Source organism: Pelophylax lessonae (genome assembly GCF_965119305.1).
Source record: "Pelophylax lessonae genome assembly, chromosome: 1".
Lineage (NCBI taxonomy): Eukaryota > Metazoa > Chordata > Amphibia > Anura > Ranidae > Pelophylax > Pelophylax lessonae.
Genome location: NC_138768.1, coordinates 738,769,749 through 738,793,162, shown reverse-complemented (window position 1 = coordinate 738,793,162; position 23,414 = coordinate 738,769,749). Strand labels below are relative to the sequence as shown.

The 23,414-nt window shown below is 38.2% G+C and overlaps 1 protein-coding gene across 2 annotated transcripts in view; it reads right to left on the bottom strand.

Annotated features, from left to right (window-relative positions):
• Nucleotides 1-501: 501 nt before the first annotated feature.
• Nucleotides 502-23,414, bottom strand: part of KDR (kinase insert domain receptor) — a 54,695-nt gene continuing 31,782 nt past the window's right edge. Inside the window, exons 16-31 of one of the 2 annotated variants that reach the window (XR_014224869.1) lie at nucleotides 21,344-21,450; nucleotides 20,791-20,926; nucleotides 19,148-19,252; nucleotides 18,955-19,068; nucleotides 17,068-17,156; nucleotides 14,235-14,388; nucleotides 12,883-12,977; nucleotides 11,207-11,329; nucleotides 11,001-11,112; nucleotides 10,459-10,558; nucleotides 10,264-10,369; nucleotides 8,266-8,411; nucleotides 5,381-5,474; nucleotides 5,201-5,286; nucleotides 2,033-2,522; nucleotides 502-1,502 (exon numbers count right to left, since the gene is read on the bottom strand). Coding sequence is in view for 1 of the 2 variants with exons in the window: in XM_082244168.1 (XP_082100294.1) it covers nucleotides 2,309-2,522; nucleotides 5,201-5,286; nucleotides 5,381-5,474; nucleotides 8,266-8,411; nucleotides 10,264-10,369; nucleotides 10,459-10,558; nucleotides 11,001-11,112; nucleotides 11,207-11,329; nucleotides 12,883-12,977; nucleotides 14,235-14,388; nucleotides 17,068-17,156; nucleotides 18,955-19,068; nucleotides 19,148-19,252; nucleotides 20,791-20,926; nucleotides 21,344-21,450 (1,781 nt within the window). In the remaining variant the exon portion in view is untranslated. Of the gene's footprint in view, nucleotides 1,503-2,005; nucleotides 2,523-5,200; nucleotides 5,287-5,380; nucleotides 5,475-8,265; nucleotides 8,412-10,263; nucleotides 10,370-10,458; nucleotides 10,559-11,000; nucleotides 11,113-11,206; nucleotides 11,330-12,882; nucleotides 12,978-14,234; nucleotides 14,389-17,067; nucleotides 17,157-18,954; nucleotides 19,069-19,147; nucleotides 19,253-20,790; nucleotides 20,927-21,343; nucleotides 21,451-23,414 lie in introns of those variants that run through there. The other variant, XM_082244168.1, reaches the window with a different exon arrangement.

Sequence of the window (23,414 nt, the reverse complement as noted above, 5' to 3'; positions counted from 1 at the left end):
TGGGTGGGGGTAACAAGGGAAGATAAAAATATGTGAACATGTGAATGCCCATAGCCTAGCCACAGGTTCACTTTAAGCCAGGCACCTAGAATTCCTCAAAGGAAATGAAATAAAAATACATCACAGCTATTGATGATGTAAATTTAAAATTTGTTTATCTTAATACAAAAATAAGACACTGTGGTACAAATAGTTATAAATAACATATATTACATTTGTTTCCATTACGTTGTGCTATAAATAAGTACAACGCTATGTTCTAATTGACTTTACAAGAAAATAATTACAAGCTATATACAATTTATTTGATCTCTATTAGTGTTAACACTACATTCGATAAGTGTTTGTGTGTCGGATTGATTTAATAAAGGAGTGTAGACTGTTCACTTTGAATTTTTTTCAATGGATTAGTGAATGAGGTGAAGCTCTTCTGATTTAATTTAACCAATCATGTACAAGAAAAAAATCCTCCGTTTTAAATTTTCTTTGCACTTGAATTTTTACTTTAAATATGTTCTAGCCCTTTCATAGATCTACCCTAAGAATGTGGCAGTAAAAAAAAAGGCACAGATCTCAGTTTCGTACTAAGTGTACATAATTAGATGTTGAACCGTTTGTATTGCCCCCTAGTGAGACAATATCCAATGTCACCCAAGGAGGTTCTTGGTGACGGTATAAGGTGGTGCATAATGGGTGATAAACACTTCTTTAGACCAGTAAATCTGTAAAAACTGAGCTTGCATAGTATTAAGGTGCCAGGTTTATATTTTTGAAAACATTAAACAAAACAGTTACTGCAAAGTTAGCGCTATATCTTACATATCTCTAATTGACTTATTGTGTATTATTATAATACAGAATGCATAGGCAAAAAACATCATTAATAGACTAAGCTTTGGCAACTAATATATAGCATGTAGCCAGTGTATTATTTATTGACTCCTGTTCTTTAAGTGACATACAATTGTGCTTATTCTACAACTGAGATCAATAGTGAACATTTGACTAGGCTATCCTGTCAAAATGAGACTTTCAACGTTTCTTGTGGACCACTAGCTCAGTGCAAACAGGCTTTGTATAAAATACGTGATACAAGGTTCATGGTTGCGATAATCTCAGATTTGCAGCACAAATATCAAGATGTACGTTTTGTGCCATCAAAAGAAGCTTTAAATAGGGCCACAAACTGAAGTTTATTTTGTTTCCTTTATGAAACAATTTTGTACAATTGTCTCAAACAAGGATACACAGTATTGTAAAATGTATTCATTGAATACTGGACTAGATGTGGCATATCTGTAATCAGGTATACAATTACATGTCGATAGCATCCAAAATTCTGCATATAACATTATTATCATATTTAGATTTCCATGGAACCCAGTACAGTTCCATCAGTGATGGTCTGGATGTGTCTGTTTATAGTTCAATACTGCTGTTAACAACTGTAGATCTGTTCCCAGGCTTGGCATTGATAGAAGGCATACACGTACACTGCCAGCCTCACTGTTCCCAGGCTTGGCATTGATAGAAGGCGTACATGTACACTGCCAGCCTCACTGTTCCCAGGCTTGGCATTGATAGAAGGCGTACATGTACACTGCCAGCCTCACTGTTCCCAGGCTTGGCATTGATAGAAGGCGTACACGTACACTGCCAGTCTCACTGTTCCCAGGCTTGGCATTGATAGAAGGCATACACGTACACTGCCAGTCTCACTGTTCCCAGGCTTGACATTGATAGAAGGCATACACGTACACTGCCAGTCTCACTGTTCCCAGGCTTGGCATTGATAGAAGGCATACACGTACACTGCCAGTCTCACTGTTCCCAGGCTTGACATTGATAGAAGGCGTACACGTACACTGCCAGTCTCACTGTTCCCGGGCTTGGCATTGATAGAAGGCATACACGTACACTGCCAGTCTCACTGTTCCCAGGCTTGGCATTGATAGAAGGCGTACACGTACACTGCCAGTCTCACTGTTCCCGGGCTTGACATTGATAGAAGTCATACACGTACACTGCCAGCCTCACTAGTCTTCAAGAAATCTAGTTGGGAGTCACTTAATATCCAGATATGACATATGGCTCCCAATGATCCATACCGAGTTTCTATAAGAGTATAAAAATATCGAATTGTCAATACGTTTAAGACCAAGCCATTCATGACTTGATACTGAAACATCCACGGGACTTAGTTCTGTAGAGAACTGAAATACTGTCCTTCAACGGCACTCATGTAGAGTAGATTTTCATAATTTCAGTCTCTATTAGTGCATTATGTGAGGATAACAGTTCTGAGTGTCTATACCTCAGTGCTCAGTTCGATAACAGCTTGAGGTGTTTTTTTTTCCATGTAGCAGATATCAAGTGAACTTTCCCTTTTTAGCAGCTGTGTTTTTTCATTAGTGTCATGTGCAGTTTCTGTGTCATCTGAGTGGTATCCAGACTGGTAATCACTGGTTTGGTTTGAGGATCCAGATGTGACTGATTCTTTGCTTTTACTTGGCATCAGAATACTAAAATGAATTAGAAATACAATATTTGTGACTGCAGTTCAGGTTTATTAAACAGTGTGCTATGTCCAAAAATACTAAATCATTAAACTTTGCAAAACGACCTTTTTGAGTGGTAAGACCATAGCAAATATTAAAGAAGTAAGTATAGCTTATTAGTGTAATTAAATTTGTCACAGCTAGGACTTGGGTACAACATGTACCACTAGTGATGCTGTTGGTAGTACACTGTAGAGTTTCTGTGCAAAACTGTTCAGTGTAGAGCTGCACGATTCTGGATAAAATGAGAATCACACATTTTTTGCTTAGAATAAAGATTACAATTCTCTCACAATTTTCAGCGTAACATCATGTTTCACATTATACAAAAAAATGTGCTAACTTTACTGTTTAGTTTTTTTTAAGTTAATTGAAGTGTAAGTTAATTGAAATGTATTTTTGCGTTTGAAAGACCGCTACGCAAATATAGTGTGACATAAAATATTGCAACAACCGCCATTTTATTCTCTAGGGTTTTTTCTAATTATATATATATATATATATATATATATATATATATATATATATATATATATATATATATATATATATAATATATATATATATATATATATATATATATATATATATATATATATATATATATATATATATATAAAATGTTTGGTATGTAATTTTCTAGTAAAAAATACTGATTTTAACTTGTAAGCAACAAGTGTCAGAAAAAAGCTTAGTCTTTAGGAGGTTAAACTGACCTAATTTGCAGACCAAAGTTCATCCCTTTGATCTCTAAAAGTACCAAATGATACAATGTTTCTTTTTATCTCTCAGCACTGAGCAATGTTGTGATAAAAACTCTGCTGCTTTTTTTGACAGCTGTGAGCAGAGAACTGCCCTGCACTTGTTACATGAATCATGGAAATGCTGAATTAGGATCCTGAGGGGAGTTGAATTAAGATCACAATTTTTTTACAATAAATCGTGCAGCTCTAGTTCAGTGGTACAATATATTCTCTACAATGGAGCCATAACACCTGAATGCTGATTACTATAGACAAATAATAGTCTAAACACACAAAATGTAATATTCATATTGTAACTTCTAATTTTTTCAACAATACTGGTAGGCCATTGCAAATTTAAAAATTAACTCAAAGTATAGTTTTTCATAAAGTAATGGTCAAGAATTATGAATGGCCATTATCTGGGTCCAGGCATTTAAAAATTCCAGATTTAGGTTAGCCACAAAAAAGGCAGCTCTTTCAATGAGAGCTGACTATACAGATTTCTTTTTTTTTTTTTTGGAAACAGTCAACATTTTTATAGATTTTGAACTATGTAGGCAGCAAACTTGCTGCCAAGGAGTTAAAGACTTTTGGACCATGTTACTTGTTACACCAGTATTTAGGGTGTAACATGGTGAAAATGTGATAACCGCATTCATAATCAATTGACACTTTCTACAGCTCTCTAACTGAAAGTCCCTACCTTGGAACGGAGGAAGAGTCTGCACAAGCCTGGCTTTGCCACCGCGATCCACCGATCACTGTTGAAATGCTTTGCAGACCAAGTTGCAAAAAAACTATAAAAAATGCAAATTTTTTCTGCAAATATATATGCATTGTTTTTGTGAAAGCTGGACATAGCCTTTGAAGTGTCAGCCTACTAAAACTGATATTTAAGCCAAAGGTTGAACCAGGTGGGCTATGTGAGCCCCTGTCTTATTATATACTGTATACTACTTATTAAACTGTATGTCTTAGATACACTAACAGCAAGATCTTCCTGTAATAATTCCTGACTCTGTTTCTGTCTATCAAACAAAAATGTCACAACAATCTCATACTGTGTTATTGTGTTTCTGTCCACCTGGGAAATATGGCTGTTCCTGTCCAGCTTTGCTTGTTCCAGCACTTCCTGCTACATTTTTTTCAAAAAATCACTAAAATAAAAACAAAAACAGGGATGGCAAGAGCCCCCATAAACAACACAACTGGTGTGCAGACCCAGGGATCAACGCAGATATCTCACAAATAGAGTCTCTGAGAGATATAGGTGAACACTACAGCAAATAGCCAAAACCAAAATATAAATTTTGGATACGCAGCCATTTTTGATTCCTACATTCACCAAAAATCTTAAAACTAGCCCCACTGCTTGAAAGCATCTGACATTGAAAGGACATGCTTACGGCTAGAATTAGCCCTGAACTGAAATTAAATGGATTGAGGAATACAGAAAGAAACTGATACTTGTGAAAAAGAAAGTTCATTTTTCACTTGTCAAACCTGAACTGAGAAAATCAAAAATACAACCATGCTGACGGTTAAGGGCCAGAATATAATTCTGGGTGATATCAATTTAACAGCAGGTCAAAGAAATCATATTGTAGTTACTGATCATTTTCAGTCAAACTTTTCATTGGTGTAAAGTAAGAACCATTCATGTTGCCTAATAACCACCAATCCGATTAAAATTTAAACTGGAAAACAGCTGGAGAAAAGAGTTTAGAATTCAGCTGTAAAAAAGCTGGAGAAAAGAGTTTAGAATTCAGCTGGAAAACAGCTGGAGAAAAGAGTTTAGAATTCAGCAGGTAAATGTGGAGCAACACAAAACAGTTCTTACCAAATAAAAGTGTGAAATGAGGCCAAATGTAATAAAGTAAAAGTCATTTAATCTACCTAAATAACTGTGCTTCCTTTTGTGTGTTCTCCAGTGTCCTCAACTCTTCTGATGCAAGTATCATCCCACTGTCTGTTTGGTTGTCCTAAAATATGAACAAAAGGTTTAATACTTGGTAGACAATTCAAAGAATATTGTAATATATGAATCAGCCTGCAGCCAATAAAAATCATCCTTACATCCAGGACTACTCTCACTGTGGGCTCTACAGGGATATCGTCAAATGTCTTCACACTGACAGGTCGGCTATTTCTCTTTGTGTTTTGGATTATCCTGTAGACAATAAATGATGTTAGATATATTTTAAAAGAGCAATTAAATGCAAACTAAATATGATCCGCCATTGCCTGCACACCCTGTATGATTATAGAACAGATCAATTATTAACCTCCCTGGCGGTATGATTCTTTTGGATTTTAGGTGCTGAAAGCGGTACCATTATTTTGCATGTAATTCTTGTGAATGAGCAGCCCAAACCAACTGTATACATTTATTATATATATATATATATATATGTATACATATATTATGTATGTATATATATATATATATATATATATATATATATATAATGTATACAGTTGGTTTGGGCTGCTCATTCACAAGAATTACGTATATATATATATATATATATATATATATATATATATATGTATAGGTATATGTATATATATATATATATATATATATATATATACATATATTAACATAAAAAGTACAGTAAAACTGCAGGAAAGGGCACTGGGGGGCAATGTAATGTGATTTTATTTTATTTTGAATGGTATCAGTGTGTTTGGTGTGTTTTACATTTGAATTTGCCGCCGGTTCCACCCCCCGGCGGATGTCACGTCGCCGGAGACGGAAGCCGGGGCTCGCAGACGATCGGGAGAGAGTTCCGCCGCCGCATACCGCCCGCATACTTCGCTGGATCCCGGAGAAAAGGCAAGTAAAACCTCTTCCAGGATCCAGCGATCTTCCTAGCGCTACCCCGAGTGTGGCTCGGGGTTACCGCTTTTGGCTCTGAAATGTAACCCCGAGTCACGCTCGGGAATACCGCTAGAAAGGTTAAAGTTACAGTCATGGGGACAGGAATTAAAAGACAAATTTAGTCCATGAAGCTCAAACTGAAAGCAGTTCATCTAATTTGCATACTTTTTCTCTGTCCTGGGTCTCTGGCTCCCAAAGTTTTGAAGCCTTTGGATCATTATAACAGAAAGGGGAACTGCATTTTTAGAAGGGGCTGTCAACAACAGCAGCCTACATAGCTCCCCAATGCAAATTATCTTTACCACTTTAAGACCGGAGGATTTTCCTGCTTAATGACCAGGCCATTTTTTTCAACTTGGGCGACTTTAACTGACAATTGCGCGGTCATGCAATGATATACCCAAACAAAATTTACGTCCTTTTTTTCCCACAAACAGAGCTTTCTTTTGGTAGTTATTTGATCACCTCTGCTCTTCTTATGTTTTGCAACATTAATATAAAAATAGCGAAAATTTTGCAAAAAATGTACATTTTCTACTTTGACAGTTAAAAAATATCCAATATATTCAATTTTTGTCATATATTTAGGCCAAAATGTATTTAGCTACATGTCTTTGACAAAAAAATTCTCAATGAGGGTATTTTTAATCATTTAAGACTGTAAGAGTTTACCCCCTTCCTGACCAGGCCCTATTTTGCAACTTGGCACTGTGTTAATTTAACGGACAATTGCACAGTCATGCAATGCTGTACCCAAATTAAATTTACATCCCTTTTCCCCCACAAATAGAGCTTTCTTTTGGTGGTATTTGATCACCTGTGCGATTTTTAATTTTTGGAAAAAGAGCGACAATTTTGAGAAAAAAAGACAATATCTTTCACATTCTGATATATAACATCCCCCCCAAAAAAATGAAAAATCAAAATTTTTTAAATTTTAGGCCAATTTGTTTTCTGCTACATATTTTTGGTAAAAAAAATCGCAATAAGCGTATTTTGATTTGTTTGCGCAAAAGTTACTAACTACCGGATAGATTTGTCATTTTTATTGTTTTTTTTTGTTTTTTTTTACCAGTAATGTCAGCGATCTGCTATTGCGGCGGACAGATCGGACCCCTAACTGACATTTTTGACACTTTTGGGGGGACTAGTGACATTACTACAGTAATCAGTGCTAAAAATATGCACTGTTATTGTAATAATGACACTGGCAGGGAAGGGGTTAACACTGTTGGTGATCAAGGGGTTAAATGTGTGCCTCATGCTTACTGACGTGTGTGGGGGGAGGGGTTTCTGTGACAGAGATCGTAGGTTCAGCTATCCTGTGATCTGTCCCTGTCTGTCACAGAGGAGATCCGCCTGCTTTGTTTACACAAGCGGGAGGATTTTCTCACTCTTTCCCCGACGATCGGGGAAGAGAGGTGGTGATCGCCGTCTATCCTCCTCCGGGCCGACTCCCGCTGTGTCTAAACACAGCGAAAGCGAGCCTCCGGCGGTGCGTGCGGCGCCGCCGAGACATGGAGGTATCCAGCGACGTAGGTCTACGTCACTAGACAGAGGGCTGCCACTTTAATGCAGTAACAGCAACGTGAGCAGTCTGGAAGTGGTTAAAGCTTAACTACAGCCATTTTTTAATTTAGGATAGATAAACAGTAAAAAATGTGTTATTTTTATTTCTGTCTGTGATCCCGCTGGGGAGCTCATGCCTCACTTACTTTGACTGGTATGTGTTACAAGAAATTAAAAAGCTACCAAGATAACAAGGCGCGGGCAGCATTAAAAGCTATGTCAGAATTTCTAACCTTTTCCCACTCACGCTGGAGGAAATCCCTCCAACAGGAACACAGACAGTAATAAAAACATTACAGTGGCTCCAACTGGTCCCCACTTTTTGCAAAACAAAATAAAATGTTTTAGCTGAAGTCAAGATTTAATATAATATTTTTTTTGACTTGTGGATTTCTCAAAAAAAAGAAAAAAAAAAACAAGAGGCAGCAATCAAAATTATAAATGTGAAAAAATGCTCTGCCACATATGTCATGTTTGTAGGAAATACAGGTTATAATTAGGTCAGTACCGTATTCCGGCTGTGCTGTCATAGTGGAATTTTGCATCACACATATCCTCTCCTTCCATACAGGAAACAGGTGAGGTCGGCATTGAGAGACCTGAATCTTCTTCAGTGTTCAAAGTCACTAATATTGGGATGTAGTCTTTTCCATCCTAAGAAGAAAAATGGAAGCAACTCTTACAAATGGCACATGGTAGAGTTCTATGTTCTTAAATTGCTTTTTTGAATGTTCTAGAAAAGGAGAATGTCATGGTGGGATTTTAACGGCACCAGAAAAATCATACAACTATAAAAAGTACAAAAAGTTTATTATTTATAGTATTTGAAAGCAGCCACAAAAGATTAAATTAAATCTTTTGTGTCTGCTTTTAAATACTATGCATAATAAACGTTTTGTACTTTTTATAGTTGTATGGTTTTTCTGGTGCCGTTAAAACTCCCACCATGACATTCTCCTTTTCTAGTTCATTAAAGTGATTGTAAAGTCTAGTTTTTTTTTTTTTTTTCAATAAAAATAACAAACACATTATACTCACCTGCTCTGTGCAGTTGGTTTTGCACAGGGCAGCCTAGATCCTCCTCTTCTTGGGTCCCTTGCTGGCTCTCCTTGCCCCTACCTCCCTCTAGGTGCCCCCAGCAAACAGCTTGCTATGGGGGCACCCAAGCCGATTCACAGCTTTGTGTATCCATTCAGACATGGAGCCCCGCCCCTCTCTCTCCTCATTGGCTAACTGACTTTAAATGACAGCAGCAGGAGCCAATGCTGGATTGAGACGAGGCTCAGGGGGGGGCTGAGGGGGGGGGGCTGCTGAACACAGAAGGTGTTTTATCTTAATGCATATAAAACCTTCTGACTTTACAACCCCTTTAACCACTTAAGCCCCGGAAGATTTTACCCCCTTCCTGACCAGGGCCTATTTTGCGATTCGGCACTGCGTGACTTTAACGGACAATTGCGCGGTCGTGCGACACTGTACCTAAACGAATTTGGCGTCCTTTTTTTCCCACAAACAGAGCTTTCTTTTGGTGGTATTTGATCACCTGTGCGATTTTTTGATCATGCGCTATAAACAAAAAAAGAGCGTCAATTTTGCAAAAATAACAATATTTTTCACATTTTTTTATATGAAATTCCCAAAAAAAAAAAAAGGTAAAAATCAAATTTTTTTTAACATTTTCGGCCAATTTGTTTTATGCTACATATGTTTGGTAAAAAAAGAATTGCAAAAAGCGTATTTTGGTTGTTTTGCGCAAAAGTTATCGCGTTTACTAACAAAGGGAAAGATTTTTGTCATTTTTGTTGATTTTTTGTTAACGCAAAATGGTGGCGATCTGCGATTTTTTTTGCGGTACTGCGACATTGCGGCGGACAGACCGGAGCCTTGACTGACATTTTGACACTTTTTGGGTTACCAGTGACATTTGTACAGTAATCAGTGCTATAAATATGCACTGTTACTGTAAAATTACACTGGCAGTAAAGGGGTTAACTTTTTTTGAGAGGGAGGGGCTATGTGTGTCCCCAGGGGCGTGATTCTAACTGTGATTGGCTGTGGCTTGAGATGTATGAACAGTGATCAACGGTTCTACATAGTAGAACCGTATGATCATCATTCATACACCGGGGAGAATGACAGGCGGCTTGTTTACATTAGCCACCTGCCTTTCTCCCTCTCCACCGATGATCGTGAGTGACTGGCGGACGATCGGGTCCGCCGGTCACACGCGCGGGGGGGTCCGTGACCACGCGGGAGCGCGGCTCCGGCGGCGCGCGCTCGCTCCTGAGACCGTCACAGGCTAGCCACGTAGACCTACGTCGCTCTGCCTGTGAGGGGCTGACTGCCGCAGTAAATATACTGTGAGCAGTCGGCAAGTGGTTAAGGAACGTGGCGCCAAATTCCTGGGGCAAATGCTTAATGTCTGACATAATTATGATTTTTTATATGCTATTGATAATTTTTGAAAATATGTCTAAGTGAGGTAAAACAAGAGAAAATTATTTACCAATTGCACATTTCTTTGCAAAACATTTCCCAGATGTTCCACTAGTTCAGTAAAGGTGGGTCTCTGTAGGGGATCTCCTTGCCAGCAGTCCAGCATTGTTTGATATCTGGTGCCAAAAAAATCAAGTCAGTAGGTGAAACCATTTTTTTACTGATAGGCTTACTTGATGTTCCTTCTGCTGTATGGGTGACTTACATTTCCACAGTTGCGTAATCTGGGGCTCTCATCCGTGTCCCCTCTTTTAACCTTCTGCAGAAATCTTCATCAATTTGGACACCAGGATATGGGGATCCACCTAAAAGAAAAATGTTGGTCATTTAGGACCATTCAGATTGTGTTGCGGAAATGCGTTTTTGTTTTGTTTGTTTATTCATTTGTTAATGCGTATTGTGTTAATGTAAAGTTGAAGGAACCTATTCATTTTAAATATGCTCTCAATGCACTTCAGGGCACAAAAAAAAAAAAAATAATACACGAGTATTGTTTGTGGCAGCACATCATATAGTAATCATATAATAATGGTTCTCACAGACTGGAGTTGAATCAACTTGTTCGAATTAGCCAATACAAATAAAAATGAACTGTAAAAGGGCTACAAAATGAAATAATTAATAGCACACTACATCCAGCAACTTCTATGATGAATCATTAGATTGGCATCATGGTTAGATTAACACACGGATTTCCTCTGCATTTATTTTCCTCCACGAAGGCGGAAATATATTTGTGTGACTCACCTAAAGAGAAGATTTCCCATAGCAAAACCCCAAATGACCACACATCGCTTTGTGTTGTGTAGACTCTGTCAAAAATGGTCTCTGGCGCCATCCATTTAAGAGGAAGACGAGCCTTCAGGAGGAAGTTGAGCAGTTAGAAGCAAATAATGAAAAACTAGATAACACTACAAAAAGAGATATTACATCCTAGAACTGTGATTACTTACATCCCCTTTCCGTACATAATCTGGATCTTTATAGACATCACGTGCCAAGCCAAAGTCGCAGATTTTAACCACGTTGTTGTCAGCCAGAAGTATATTACGGGCTGCCAAATCCCGATGAATGCACTGTAAAAACAGCAGTACAGAATTTTAAGCTATTTGTGTCTACAACTTATTTAAATTGAGATAAAAAAAAACATTCTGTTTTAGACTCAGTTCACACTGGTGCGGTGCGGGAACCCTGCAAATCCAGTGTGGGCATTGCACCTGAATCGCGGGCAGTTCACCCTTCCTCTGTGAACCGCTGAGGGTGTCACTACAAAGTAAATGAAACTCCAAGATCGATTTACAGATCACAGTGCAAAATGTGGATTCGGACAGGAATCGGATTGCATGGGTGTTAACACTCATGCGATCCGTTTCTGATGCAGACAAAAAAAAAGGTCCTACACGAGTTTGGTCCAAATGTGATGTGGATTCAGCCATACAGTTTGTATGGCTAAATTCACATCGCATGTGATCTGCACAGCAATGCCGTGCGAATCACATGCAACGTCTGGCATTGCACCAGTGTGAACCGACCCTTAGAGCATATTTTGTAGCAATTGCATATTTTATATCAGTTTCAGGAAGACTTTCATATATGTCTATTAAATACAATGTAAAGCAAAATACATTTAGGAAAGAGTTAGAACACTGTTGGGTTTTTATTGTTGTCTGTGTTTCTCCTGAGAGATAAGGCTGTTTTTTACGTGAATTTTCACTTAGTTTGGCAAATAATTGAAGTGGACTTCAATCATCCAGTCATGTGCAAGCAAAAATCCAGTTATTTGAATTTTCCTTGCATGTGCAAGCAAAAATCCAGTTATTTTAATTGTCCTTGCATATGACTAATTTAAATAAAAATTCTCCTGCAAAGTGAAAATCCACTTTAAAAAGTAATCATGATCCCCTCCATTAGTAAATTAACCTTTATTTCACTGGGGAACCATATCACTTGGATAAAGAATGATGGGGAAATTCAATAATTTACCACTGTTACCAGAACAGAAGAGAAATCTTCCAAATAGAACACATTTTTTAAATGGCAACTGTCTAAGCGGGGATTTCCCCTCACTTTGGAGATATTTCCCATTACTTTCTGTTGTGTCAGGGTACAGAAAGTGAATAGAAATCTCCCTAATGGGACACCGACTACAAAAAAGACTATGATTTTAACTATTTCCTACTCTTTTCAAATTTTAAAGAAATCTTTAGATATACTTTATTTAGGTTTTGGAGAAGGTCACAGAGCATTTCAGTGTAACAATTTAAAGATATACCGGGTTAAACTTCCTGGACTTCTCCTCACTGTCCACGATGTTGTACCTGTGAAAATTTTATGTTAGCCCTACTTTATTTGGAATCTTCTAACACCAACAGAAGCTGTAGCAACACAAGTAGTGAGGTGCTGAGTCTCCCAGCAGTATATTCTATTTGAATTTTACTATAATAATACAGTTTGGCTACATTTTTTAAAACATTAAAAAAATGTTGCCTGTGGCTGAAATTTCCATTATGGTGACCTTGAAGGATCAGGTATTTATATTAAGTTCTTTAACATTCAGATTAACACTGTAAACCAATTATTTCAATCATTTTTTAGCTTTAAGATCTCAGAAAAAAAAGGAAGCACCTACTTTACGTGAGGCCATAAACTCCATGCCACGGGCCACCTGGAAGCTGTATGAGATGAGGTCTTCCATGCTGAGCTGGTTCTTGCAAACCTCTTCAACTTAGAAAAGAAAAAATCCCATTAGAAATAGAATGCTGTTGACAATCCTATAGGTCTCTAACTCTCATTTTGATAAAACGCTAATGAAGTTTTGATAGATTAGGGATATATTAAGTGGATGTCATGTTCCTATTTGATGTAATAACTAATGTTTTTATAATGAATATCTTGTTTGGATTCACAAATGTGAGTGGGTTGATTCACCACTGTAAAGATGGTGCGGCTGTGTCCAACGTACTTCCGCTCTGTGAGGACGTCGAATGACGAAACTAGTCGGGCGGGGCTAAGACATTGGACACCACCGTGCATGTCAGAATCGCACTCGCGGCTTTGGAGTGACAGCTGGAGGTGATGGAGGTGATGCGGATACATTTTAACAAAAAGAGTTTGATCCTTAGTGTTGGATGGACACAAAAAAATGTGTGTGATACAATTGTGTTTTTTTAAATAAACTGATATAGTGTTTATGGATTTAGGCTATGTGGATTCTCCTTTCTTTTTAAAATTACATACCTCCATACATCTCTATGAGAGAGCCTGATTATAAAGATGGGAATATCAACTATAAAGTTAAGAGCTGGTCTGCTGGACATTTTAATAGAAGGTGTTGAAGCTGGTTTATAACATTACCAGCAACTCCATCTGGTGAGTCAGGTTGGGGTGATCGGTAGAAGGATTGCACAGGGTGTTTGCACAGCTTTGCCTGTTGAAGATTTTTGAATATTGCTACATGCACTTTTTGCACTTTATTTCCTTATGTCTGGGACTTTACGAAATATGGGACAATTTTTGCGGCCCCTGATATTTGGATCAGTTTATTATGACATTTGATTTTGGATTCACAGTATATATTTGTCATGCACCATATGAATTTATAGTTTATGATTGTTTTTTTTTACATGATATATTTATTTTTCTGGTGGCACTTATTCATCACTCCTTTATGAGAGTGATTGTTTCTAATAATTGTTTACAATAGTTGCATTAGCACTTTAGGATAGAGCACAAAGAAATTGTTTCTTAATAGGGGATAGTTCATTTAATTATCCCCAATTCATCAACTAGGGGAATGTAGATCTGTGCTGACTGATTTTCTCATTATGTTTGGTGTACCTGCAGATAGTTAGCAGCGGTCATAAATAATAAATAAACCCTTTTTTTTTCTTGTTGCTTGTAACTATTGATAACCTAGGCGCCAGATCCCTTTTCTGTTATTGCATAAAAAACTTTAAGCCTCGCCAAATAAAGAGGTCTTACCTTCTTCTTCCTCCACATCACTCAGAGATTTCTCTTCTGCAAAACCAGAACTAGCTGAGCTTTGGCTACTGGCAATACTGTCCAGTCTCTTCTTCAGATCCCTAGGTGTTTCCACATAGTGCTGTCTGGCCTGTCTGTACCTCACAGACTTGGTCTGCAAAACAGGAAAATATAACGGCTTCAAATTTTTGAATATTCTGCACTTTGGGCCATACACACTATAAGATTTTCTGAAGACTTTTTCCTTTAGACTTACCAAAATCATATAATATGAGGTCAAACCTAAACACTTTCAATTTGTATGCAATCTGGCAGGCCCTTACACTACATAGAAAAGGTAAATCTGAAGGAAATCTAACCACAAAAGTTGGATAGTGTGTATCCAGCTTTAGGTTCACTAAAAATGTTGTTCACATCATATTCTATTCCTAAGTACAGGGAAAAATATGTGGACCCAATAGTGGCCAAGTGGTAAGCAGAATACATGAAATATAAAGGTTGCCCAAAAAGTATAACCGCGCTAATGAATATAAACAAAGAAAGCAGCAGCTTCAAGTGAGATAACACAAAAACACATAAAAATAAACAAGCTGCGCTAAATGATCAAATGGGTGACCAATAATAAATTAATCACTCTAAGAGCCGGTTCACACTTATGCGGCTGCGGCGTTCGCATGTAATGTCAGAGCGCACTGCTCCTTCATTACATGCGATCGGCTGTGCGGTGCGAGTTTAGCCATACACTTTGTATGGCTAAATTCGCACCGCACCCGCAGCAAACACGTACAGGGACCCTTTTTTGCAGCCGCATCAGGATCGGATCGCACAGCGGTTCACACTTGTGCGATCCGATCCTGTGCGAACTGCAAGATCGCACTGCGATATGTGATCAAACTGGGGGTGTCGTTAACATTACATTGACACCCCCAGCGTATCGCATATGGCAGCGTGAACTGCCGGGGGTGCGTTTGCGATGCGGGAACAGGCAGAGAATTCGCAGCCTTTCCGCATCGCATAAGTGTGAACCGAGGCTAAAAAGTATCCAAATGTGAATTTGAATGTGTACAAAATAATAACAAAATGTCCCAAGTAATACAGGTAGTAAAATAAATACCTGGGATATTATAGAAAGTGCACTAAGTGATATTAATAATAAATGCAAAACATGAAAAAAATAATAATAGATAATACCAGGCCCATTTAGAGAGTGTAACACGGTGCATAAAATTAAATAAACTGTGCAAAATCCCCCGCAGGTGCTCAATCTGCCAACGATATCAGCTCTGCTTACCAGAGACCAATTGGAATGGGCTTAGAACATCAAGGCAGAGGGAGCAGCCAAATTCAAACAGCCAAGATAAGCAATAGTGCAGAGTATGCATGCTAAAAGAATCAAAGCCACCGACCCGGCAAATCCGCCCATCCTTCTGGGTTACGTGGGTGTCCTGGTTAAGTGGGTGTGTGTGTGCACTATATTACCAAAAGTATTGGAACGCCTGCTTGTACACGCACATGATCTTTAATTGCATCCCAGTCTAAGTCTGAAGGGTTCAATATTGAATTGGCCCACCATCTGCAGCTACAACAGCTTTAACTCTTCTGGGAAGGCTGTCCACAAGGTTTAGGAGTGTGTCTATGGAAATGTTTGACCATTCTTCTAGAAGTGCATTTGTGAGGTCAGGCACTGATTTTGGACAAGAAGACCTGGCTCGCAGTCTCCACTCTAATTCATCCCAAAGCTTATCCATGTCTTAATGGACCTTGCTTTATGCACTGGTGAGCAGTCATGTTGGAACAGGTAGGGGCCATCCCCAAACTATTCACACAAAGTTGGGAGCATGAAATTGTCCAAAATCTCTTGGAATGCCGACACCTTAAGAGTTCCCTTCACTGGAACGAACCCAACCCCTTAAAAACAGCCCCACAGCATAAACCCCCCCTCCACCAAATGATTTGGACCAGTGCACAAAGCAAGGTCCATAAAGACATGGATGAGCGAGTTTAGGCTGGAGGAACTTGACTGGCCTGCACGGAATCCTGACCTCAACCCGATAGAACACCTTTGGGATGAATTAGAGTGGAAACTGCAAGCTAGGCCTTCTCGTCCAACATCAATGCTTGACCTTACAAATGCGCTTCTGGAAGAACGGTCACAAATTTCCATAGACACACTAAAAACTTTTGGACAGCCTTCCCAGAAGAGTTGAAGCTGTTATAGCTGCGAAGGGTGGGTCAACTCAATATTGAACCCTACAGACTAAGACTGGGATTCCATTAAAAGTTCATATGCGTGTACACACATATATATATATATACTGTATATAGCCATCAAGACAAAACACATCTCCTTTTCATCCATACCCATACCAAGACAACAATGTCTACAAACATCCCACTCAAAATTCAGACCTTGTGTATCTCTTGTAATAATGTAGACATTATTACAAAATGTAGTTTTTATTCCCCTGTGTAGATTGGATGCTTCCAAGCACCACACTGATGAAGTTAGATCAGAATAGCAATAAGTGAACATGGCTTAACTTAATTAAAAAGTTTTAATGGGACAGATACCCATTCTGTTCATGTGTAGACACATTAATATTAAAATGTAAAATGCTGCCCAGTGCTAAGGCTGCATTTACTGTATATATATTTTTTTTCTATGTAACAGCATTCTGCCTCTTGTCTGTGGGATCAGACAGCGGAGACAGGAAGGAGGCCAAATAGCACTCCATCTACAGCAATTCAGTACAATAAGGCTGAAACACTTTGGAATGTAAACACATTTAATGATTAAAAGAATATGTTGTGTGTTTCATTAACTTATAAATACCTTGTACAGAACAAAGTCATTCCTTTTACTTCTTAAATATGCAGATAGGTTTCCAAATTGGCAGTATTCAACTATTACCATCAGTGGACCTGTAAGAAAGAAATGGAAACTTTTTTGTATTCTTATCTCTCCAATCTGTCCCTCATTGAGTTAGCAAAAACTGCTAAATCTTCACTGAAAGTAAAAACCTTATCCATTTAACTAGTGTTAGGGCACCATTATACCATTATTCTGCGACCTCGCATGCCAGGTACCTGCTGCTCACGACCATAAAAGATAAAACTCTCAAAAGAACATAAATAATAATTACATAAAAATCCTAAATATGGATTGTAGGAGTACTTCGCAGTCTTTGAATATTTAAAGCAGTCCAATATAGTCTAGTCTACATGACGGACTTCAGTGGTGTTTTTTGCATTGATCCCACCTAGCATGTAGTATGTGCAATTATAGAATTGACGTTTTAAAATAATTGACATTGAAATGAAGTTCAAGTTACATTGTTTGTTCATTGATTTGGATGGGTTGGAAAAGACTTTAAAACTTTGCAAGCTTATATTCCTGTGTACCCATTGGGTAGAATTGACCCTCATTTTTAGTCCCAGTGACAGCAGTCATTGGTAAAAAGGACACGAGGGAAATCTTTTTAAGGAAGATCAAAGCATCAATGAAAACTATTTTCAGTAGAAGGAAAGGCAAAATACAACCAACGTCTCCATTGCACTTCAAGCCCTCTCCAGTTATTTCATTATTAAAACAATTCAATAAAGCTAAATACATTTTTCCTATTTCCTACTTCTCCATATTTATGTGCAGTCATATGATGACAAACCCTCCGAGGTACAGTATGTCCCTTCTTTTGTGGGCAGTAGGTGGAGAATATTCAAGTGACTGACAAATAAAGCAGAAAGTGAGATACAGCAAATTCTCACTATAAGCCAAAGTAAGACCGGGAAGAGGGGCTGGTTTAAACTGGGCACCATTGTAGCTACCTCCTGAATTACAGCGCAGGTGCATTAGAGGAAGCGCCCAAATGGTGCCGTGTCTGAATGAATACTCAAGAGGTGGGGAAGTTTCCAGGTACCGCCAACGCTGAAGGATAATTGATTTCAATGGCAGCTACATAGCGTTGTCAGCCTGGCACTGGAGCTCCATTACTAAACAGGGAACTGGCAGCATCAACAGGTAATTTCGGTATAATAAAAAAGCAATTAAAACATGAGCGTATCATGAGAAACTGTTTGCAAAGTATTTTATTTTTTTGCCTCGTAAATCTCTTTGGCCCATTTCACAAGGGGCGGATCCACTCGGCGGACTCCGCTTGCTCAGCGGGGATCGCTCCGTTGATCCCCACTGAGCAGGCGGATGGCAGGTCCGTCTCTGCTCACTGTGCAGAGATGTGCCTGTCAGAGTCTGGCTCTCCTCTATGGGGAGATCGGATGAAAATGGACAGCAAGTCCATTTTCATCTGATCCCATCCGATCCGCTGGATGGATGGCAAACACATATCTGCTGACATCCACCTCTCCATAGAGGAGAATGAGTGGCCAGATCAGGTTCCCCTGAAAAATGATCGGTCCGATCGTGTTAAAAGGGCCTTAGAGTATCAGTATTTATTGCTGCCTGTGTTCCTGCTAGATTACTCTTATTTCCTGTCTCAGAGACATTGATCAATAGGACAGGGAACAAAGTAAAATCCTACACTGTGACTCCAAAAGCAATCAAAGCTGACGCTTCCAAACTGTATGCAAAATATAAAATCAAAGTTGAAACACAAAAAAATATTTATGTCAGGCTACTTTGAGAGTAGGTTGGCAGTTGCCCATTCAGCACTGAGAAGGATATAAAAAAACTAGAAAGCTGGTAGAAGAAATGAGGAGTCCTCACCTCCTAGTTTGGTGCAGGCTCCAAGCAAGTTCACAATATTCAGGTGATTACCAATATGACTGAGGATTTTTAACTCTGACATCAAGGCTCTGTATTCACTATCAGTTGCTCCCTCTGTAAAAAAGAACATACTGTCATAAAATATAAAATAGCCAACATTTTGTTAAGATTGGTTGTGAACTTTCAAATTTACCTTTCAGCATTTTCACTGCAACTGTTTTACAAGTGCCAGTTTTATCGATTCCAAAGGCATCAGCTTCTACAACTTGCCCAAATGCTCCACGGCCAAGGGGTTTCCCTGTGTAATGCAAGATATTATAAATTAGATTTCATTAGAAGGAAGGATTTTAGCCTTACAATGTAAATTTCATCGAAAATAATGAATCCAAGTCATACATCTTTTAATATTTAGTAAAACAGGAATAAATGCTGCATTGGTTGTATGTGGGATAAACTCATAGCTCTGACATGGATAGCATTGTGGCCTCAGAGGTATCACTGTTTGTAGAATTTGATATGAAAAGTGGGATTCATTTACTAAAGTATTAAAGATTATTGACTTAGCAAAACTAATGTTCATTGAGCTTAGTAAATAAGATAAAGATGTGTTTATTTCAATAAGCCAATCATGTGCTGGCAAAAATCTTGTTCTTGTTACTCTCCCTGAACATAATTCAGCAGATTCACCCTATTACTATTATTAACTTTGCAATATGAAAATACACTTTTCAAAGTTACCATGAACTTTACTAAGTGAACAGACTGTACTCCTTTAGTAAATCAACCCCATGGTCTAAATACTCAACTTGATATAATAAAGGAAAAACACAGTGTACTGTATAGTGTTGTATTTCATAAATGCCATTTCTACGTCACACTTAAAGTGGTTGTAAACCCTAACATATACCCCAGTGAAGTGACTATTCTCAGGTCATACACAGAGATTAATCAAATCCTCCTACATAAGTTGTACATGTTTATCTGCAGCTCTCCCTTCTCTACAGCCTTCCAAAACTAACAATTTACACAGCTGGAGCCCTCCTTTCTTGTCACCAATTATCTCTTGGAGTTAGAAAAAAAACTGTCAGAAGTGACTCATGCAGATAGCAGAGGAACCAGGCAGCAGAGAGAAAAGACACTCAGTGCTTTAGAAAAAGACAAGTACATGGTATAGAAGGATGTGCTTAACTCATATTTCATGTCTGAGGTTTACAACCACTTTTTTTTTTAGGCTGCACTATACGAATTGAAACTAAATCTGCTAAATGTTACTGAAAATCATGCCACTTGGTATTCAATTGTATGTAACCAATCAAACACAGTAAAGCTGGCCAAAGACGGATTGAACTTTGACCGATTCAGCAAAAACCGGCAGAATTTTTTGCTGAATCAAGTTCCTGCTTGAGAGAAGTCAATCTAACAATTGGCTTTTTTTGAATGGGAATAAGGAAAATGTTTCATTCGATCAGCACTGCAGCGCAGATCGGTGTACTCTGACAGCGGAGGAGTCTCACTGTCAGAATACAACACAGAGCAGCTGGGAGGATTCCTTCATCTACCTCAAATGTGTGGATCGAGGAATCCATTCTTTTTTTTTTTTAATCAGCCAAGCTGAATGATAAAGAAAAGCATCCACCTGTGGCAATATATATAATATAATTTGGATATTTTTTCATGTTTGTGTGTTCTTTTTTCCCAAGAGTTTAGGTTTATGGTGGACATCACAGTATAAACTTCTCAGATGGGCAAGAATTATAAGGACGAGTCAATATTTTTTACAATATTGATGTGCTTTTGTTGGAAAGTTGTAGTAATAAAAACAATACAATAGCCTACCTAATTTGAGGCGATCTCTTGGAAACTCCCATTGTACTGAGTCATAGAGTAGTCTTTCACACTGCTCATCAAGTGGTACTTCACCAGGGTCCATAATTATTGATAAATAGCCAGCCTTGAGTTCTCCTTCATTGGGCTGGAAACACACAACACATCTGGTTAACTTTCCATAAAGGTGAAATAAATGACAAAAATAATGCCCCTTTGTGCCACTACTGTATAATACTGAAGAAGCAGAGATCAGCAGGGACACTACAGTTCAGTTCTACAGTCCCACACGTTTCCCAAAGAGTGTTCACACGGATCAAAATTAATTAATTTCTTCATAACAAGAAAAGAATGCACAGGAATGTTTTCTTTATGGGCAATTGCAATTAAAACCAAATTAATACATCCTTAGTAAATCATGGAACAGTTTGATGGCATTGAAAGGGAAAATGTGTCTGTTGACATAAGTACAATGGGAAGGACTTGAAACAAAGGACTTGCAGTCAGTTTTCATTTGTCATGCCAGGCAAATACTAATGGACAGTAGAGAATCTTAATTCATTACCCTCTTTACGGTCCGGAGGATGATTACAAGAAGCATCCAAAAGAACAAGGCAATCACACCAGTGCCAACCAGAATAATGAGCTCCAGATTTGTTTTCTCTTCAGAGCCTGGGGGGAAACAATTGGACATGTGACAGTTTATATCAGCTCTCTGTTTTAGGGTAGCTGTAAAGTCATCAAAAACAGTCCATTAAGTCTGAGCAAGAAGGATTACTGAGGAAAATGAGGCAAGCTATGTTGGTTCAACAGAACACTTCTCCTGTTTGATGAGTTTAGCATTGCATGGGGTTTACGTATAGTCTGGCTTTTAATGTCCTAGTTCTAGTCCTGCACAGGCCCATCCTATCTAGCAGGCCTCCCAGCTGCTGGTAAGAAATCTTAAAAAAAAAAACAACTTCCATTATCATGTTGCATAAATTTAAATATGAATAAATGAATAACTAAATAAATAAAGTTCCAAAAAAGTCCCAAAAAAGTCCTTAAGCAAGTAGCCAGTGAAGGTGCAATGTGCTTAAGTGCTCTTTATTGTACAAACTGGTGACAATCCGTGCCAAAAAGATAAGGTGCAATGGTGAGGGGGTCCACTCCCCGTGGATACTTCCACTTACCAGACTGCCAGGACCACTTAGCAATATTGCATGTGGGTCAAACGCACTTAGTCCGGTGTGGGTCTTTTCTTTTCCTTTGAGACTAGTCTTGTGGACTCCAATACCCAATCTTTCCTCAATAAGCCTAAGAATGTGGGACCATAGGAGGGAAAAACTCAAGATAGTGTAATCCCGTTTCATAAGCTTTATTAAATAATGCAGAAAAAAACTCACATTTAAGGAGTGATAACAAGCCTTCAGTGAAGATACAATCTCCTATGCAGAAAGGACTTCCGGAGTTGCGGTGACTGCACGGGTTGCGCTGGTCCCGGCTAGCGTTCTACCGAGATCGGAAGTGACGTAAGCTTCAAGCGTGAGCCGGAAATTGCGTCAAGAGATTGTATCTTCACTGAAGGCTTGTTATCACTCCTGAAATGTGAGTTTTTTTCTGCATTATTTAATAAAGCTTATGAAACGGGATTACACTATCTAGAGTTTTTCCCTCCTATAGTCCCACATTCTTTGGCTTATTGAGGAAAGATTGGGTATTGGAGTCCACAAGACTAGTCTCAAAGGAAAAGAAAAGACCCACACTGGACTAAGTGCATTTGACCTACATGCAATATTGAATATTGCTAAGGGGTCCTGGCAGTCTGGTAAGTGGACGTATCCACGGGGAGGGGACCCCCTCACTATTGCACCTTATCTTTTTGGCACGGATTGTCACCAGTTTGTACAATAAAGAGCACTTAAGCACATTGCACCTTCACTGGCTACTTTCTTAAGGACTTTTTTGGAACTTTATTTATTCATTTATTCATATTTAAATTATTTATGCACCATTGTATGGTATATTGATTTGCCTTCTATCACGCATATGTATTTGCACTTGATTTCACAGCACTGTATGATTCAGATTAGGATGAATTATTTAATTTATTAATTTACTATTCATTTATTTATTTGCAAAATTCACAGTTTTCACCCACCTACACAAGAATTTTGGCACTAGTCACTTTATATATTCCGATTTGCGCTGTGTGTCCTTTTTTGTCATTTTTTAATTACTTTTGAACAGCAGCATTTTGGATTGAGGGTAAACATCATACATCCATAGTGCAGTATTAGCACACATTTTTAACTTCCATTATTAATCATTTATGAAACAATTGTTACCTATTTATTAAAGTATTTTTAAAGCCAAAACTTTTTCTCTAAGTTTTGGATAGAGTGATGAGGCATTAGAACCTATCAAGTTTTTTTGCTTTATTCATTATTAGAGCAATTTTCTCTTTGTTTGTCCCGGGGATTATTGTCACCAGGACTGAAAGTAAACTAAAATGTAAAATTTTGAGTTCTCACCAGAGCAGGAATAGAAGGGAAATCTTCCATTAGGGACATTTTTCACAGTGAGAACTCTCATACTCTCAACTTTGAAAAATGTTCTTCTTGCTTCCTGTTGCATCAAGAGGACATGAAATGAAA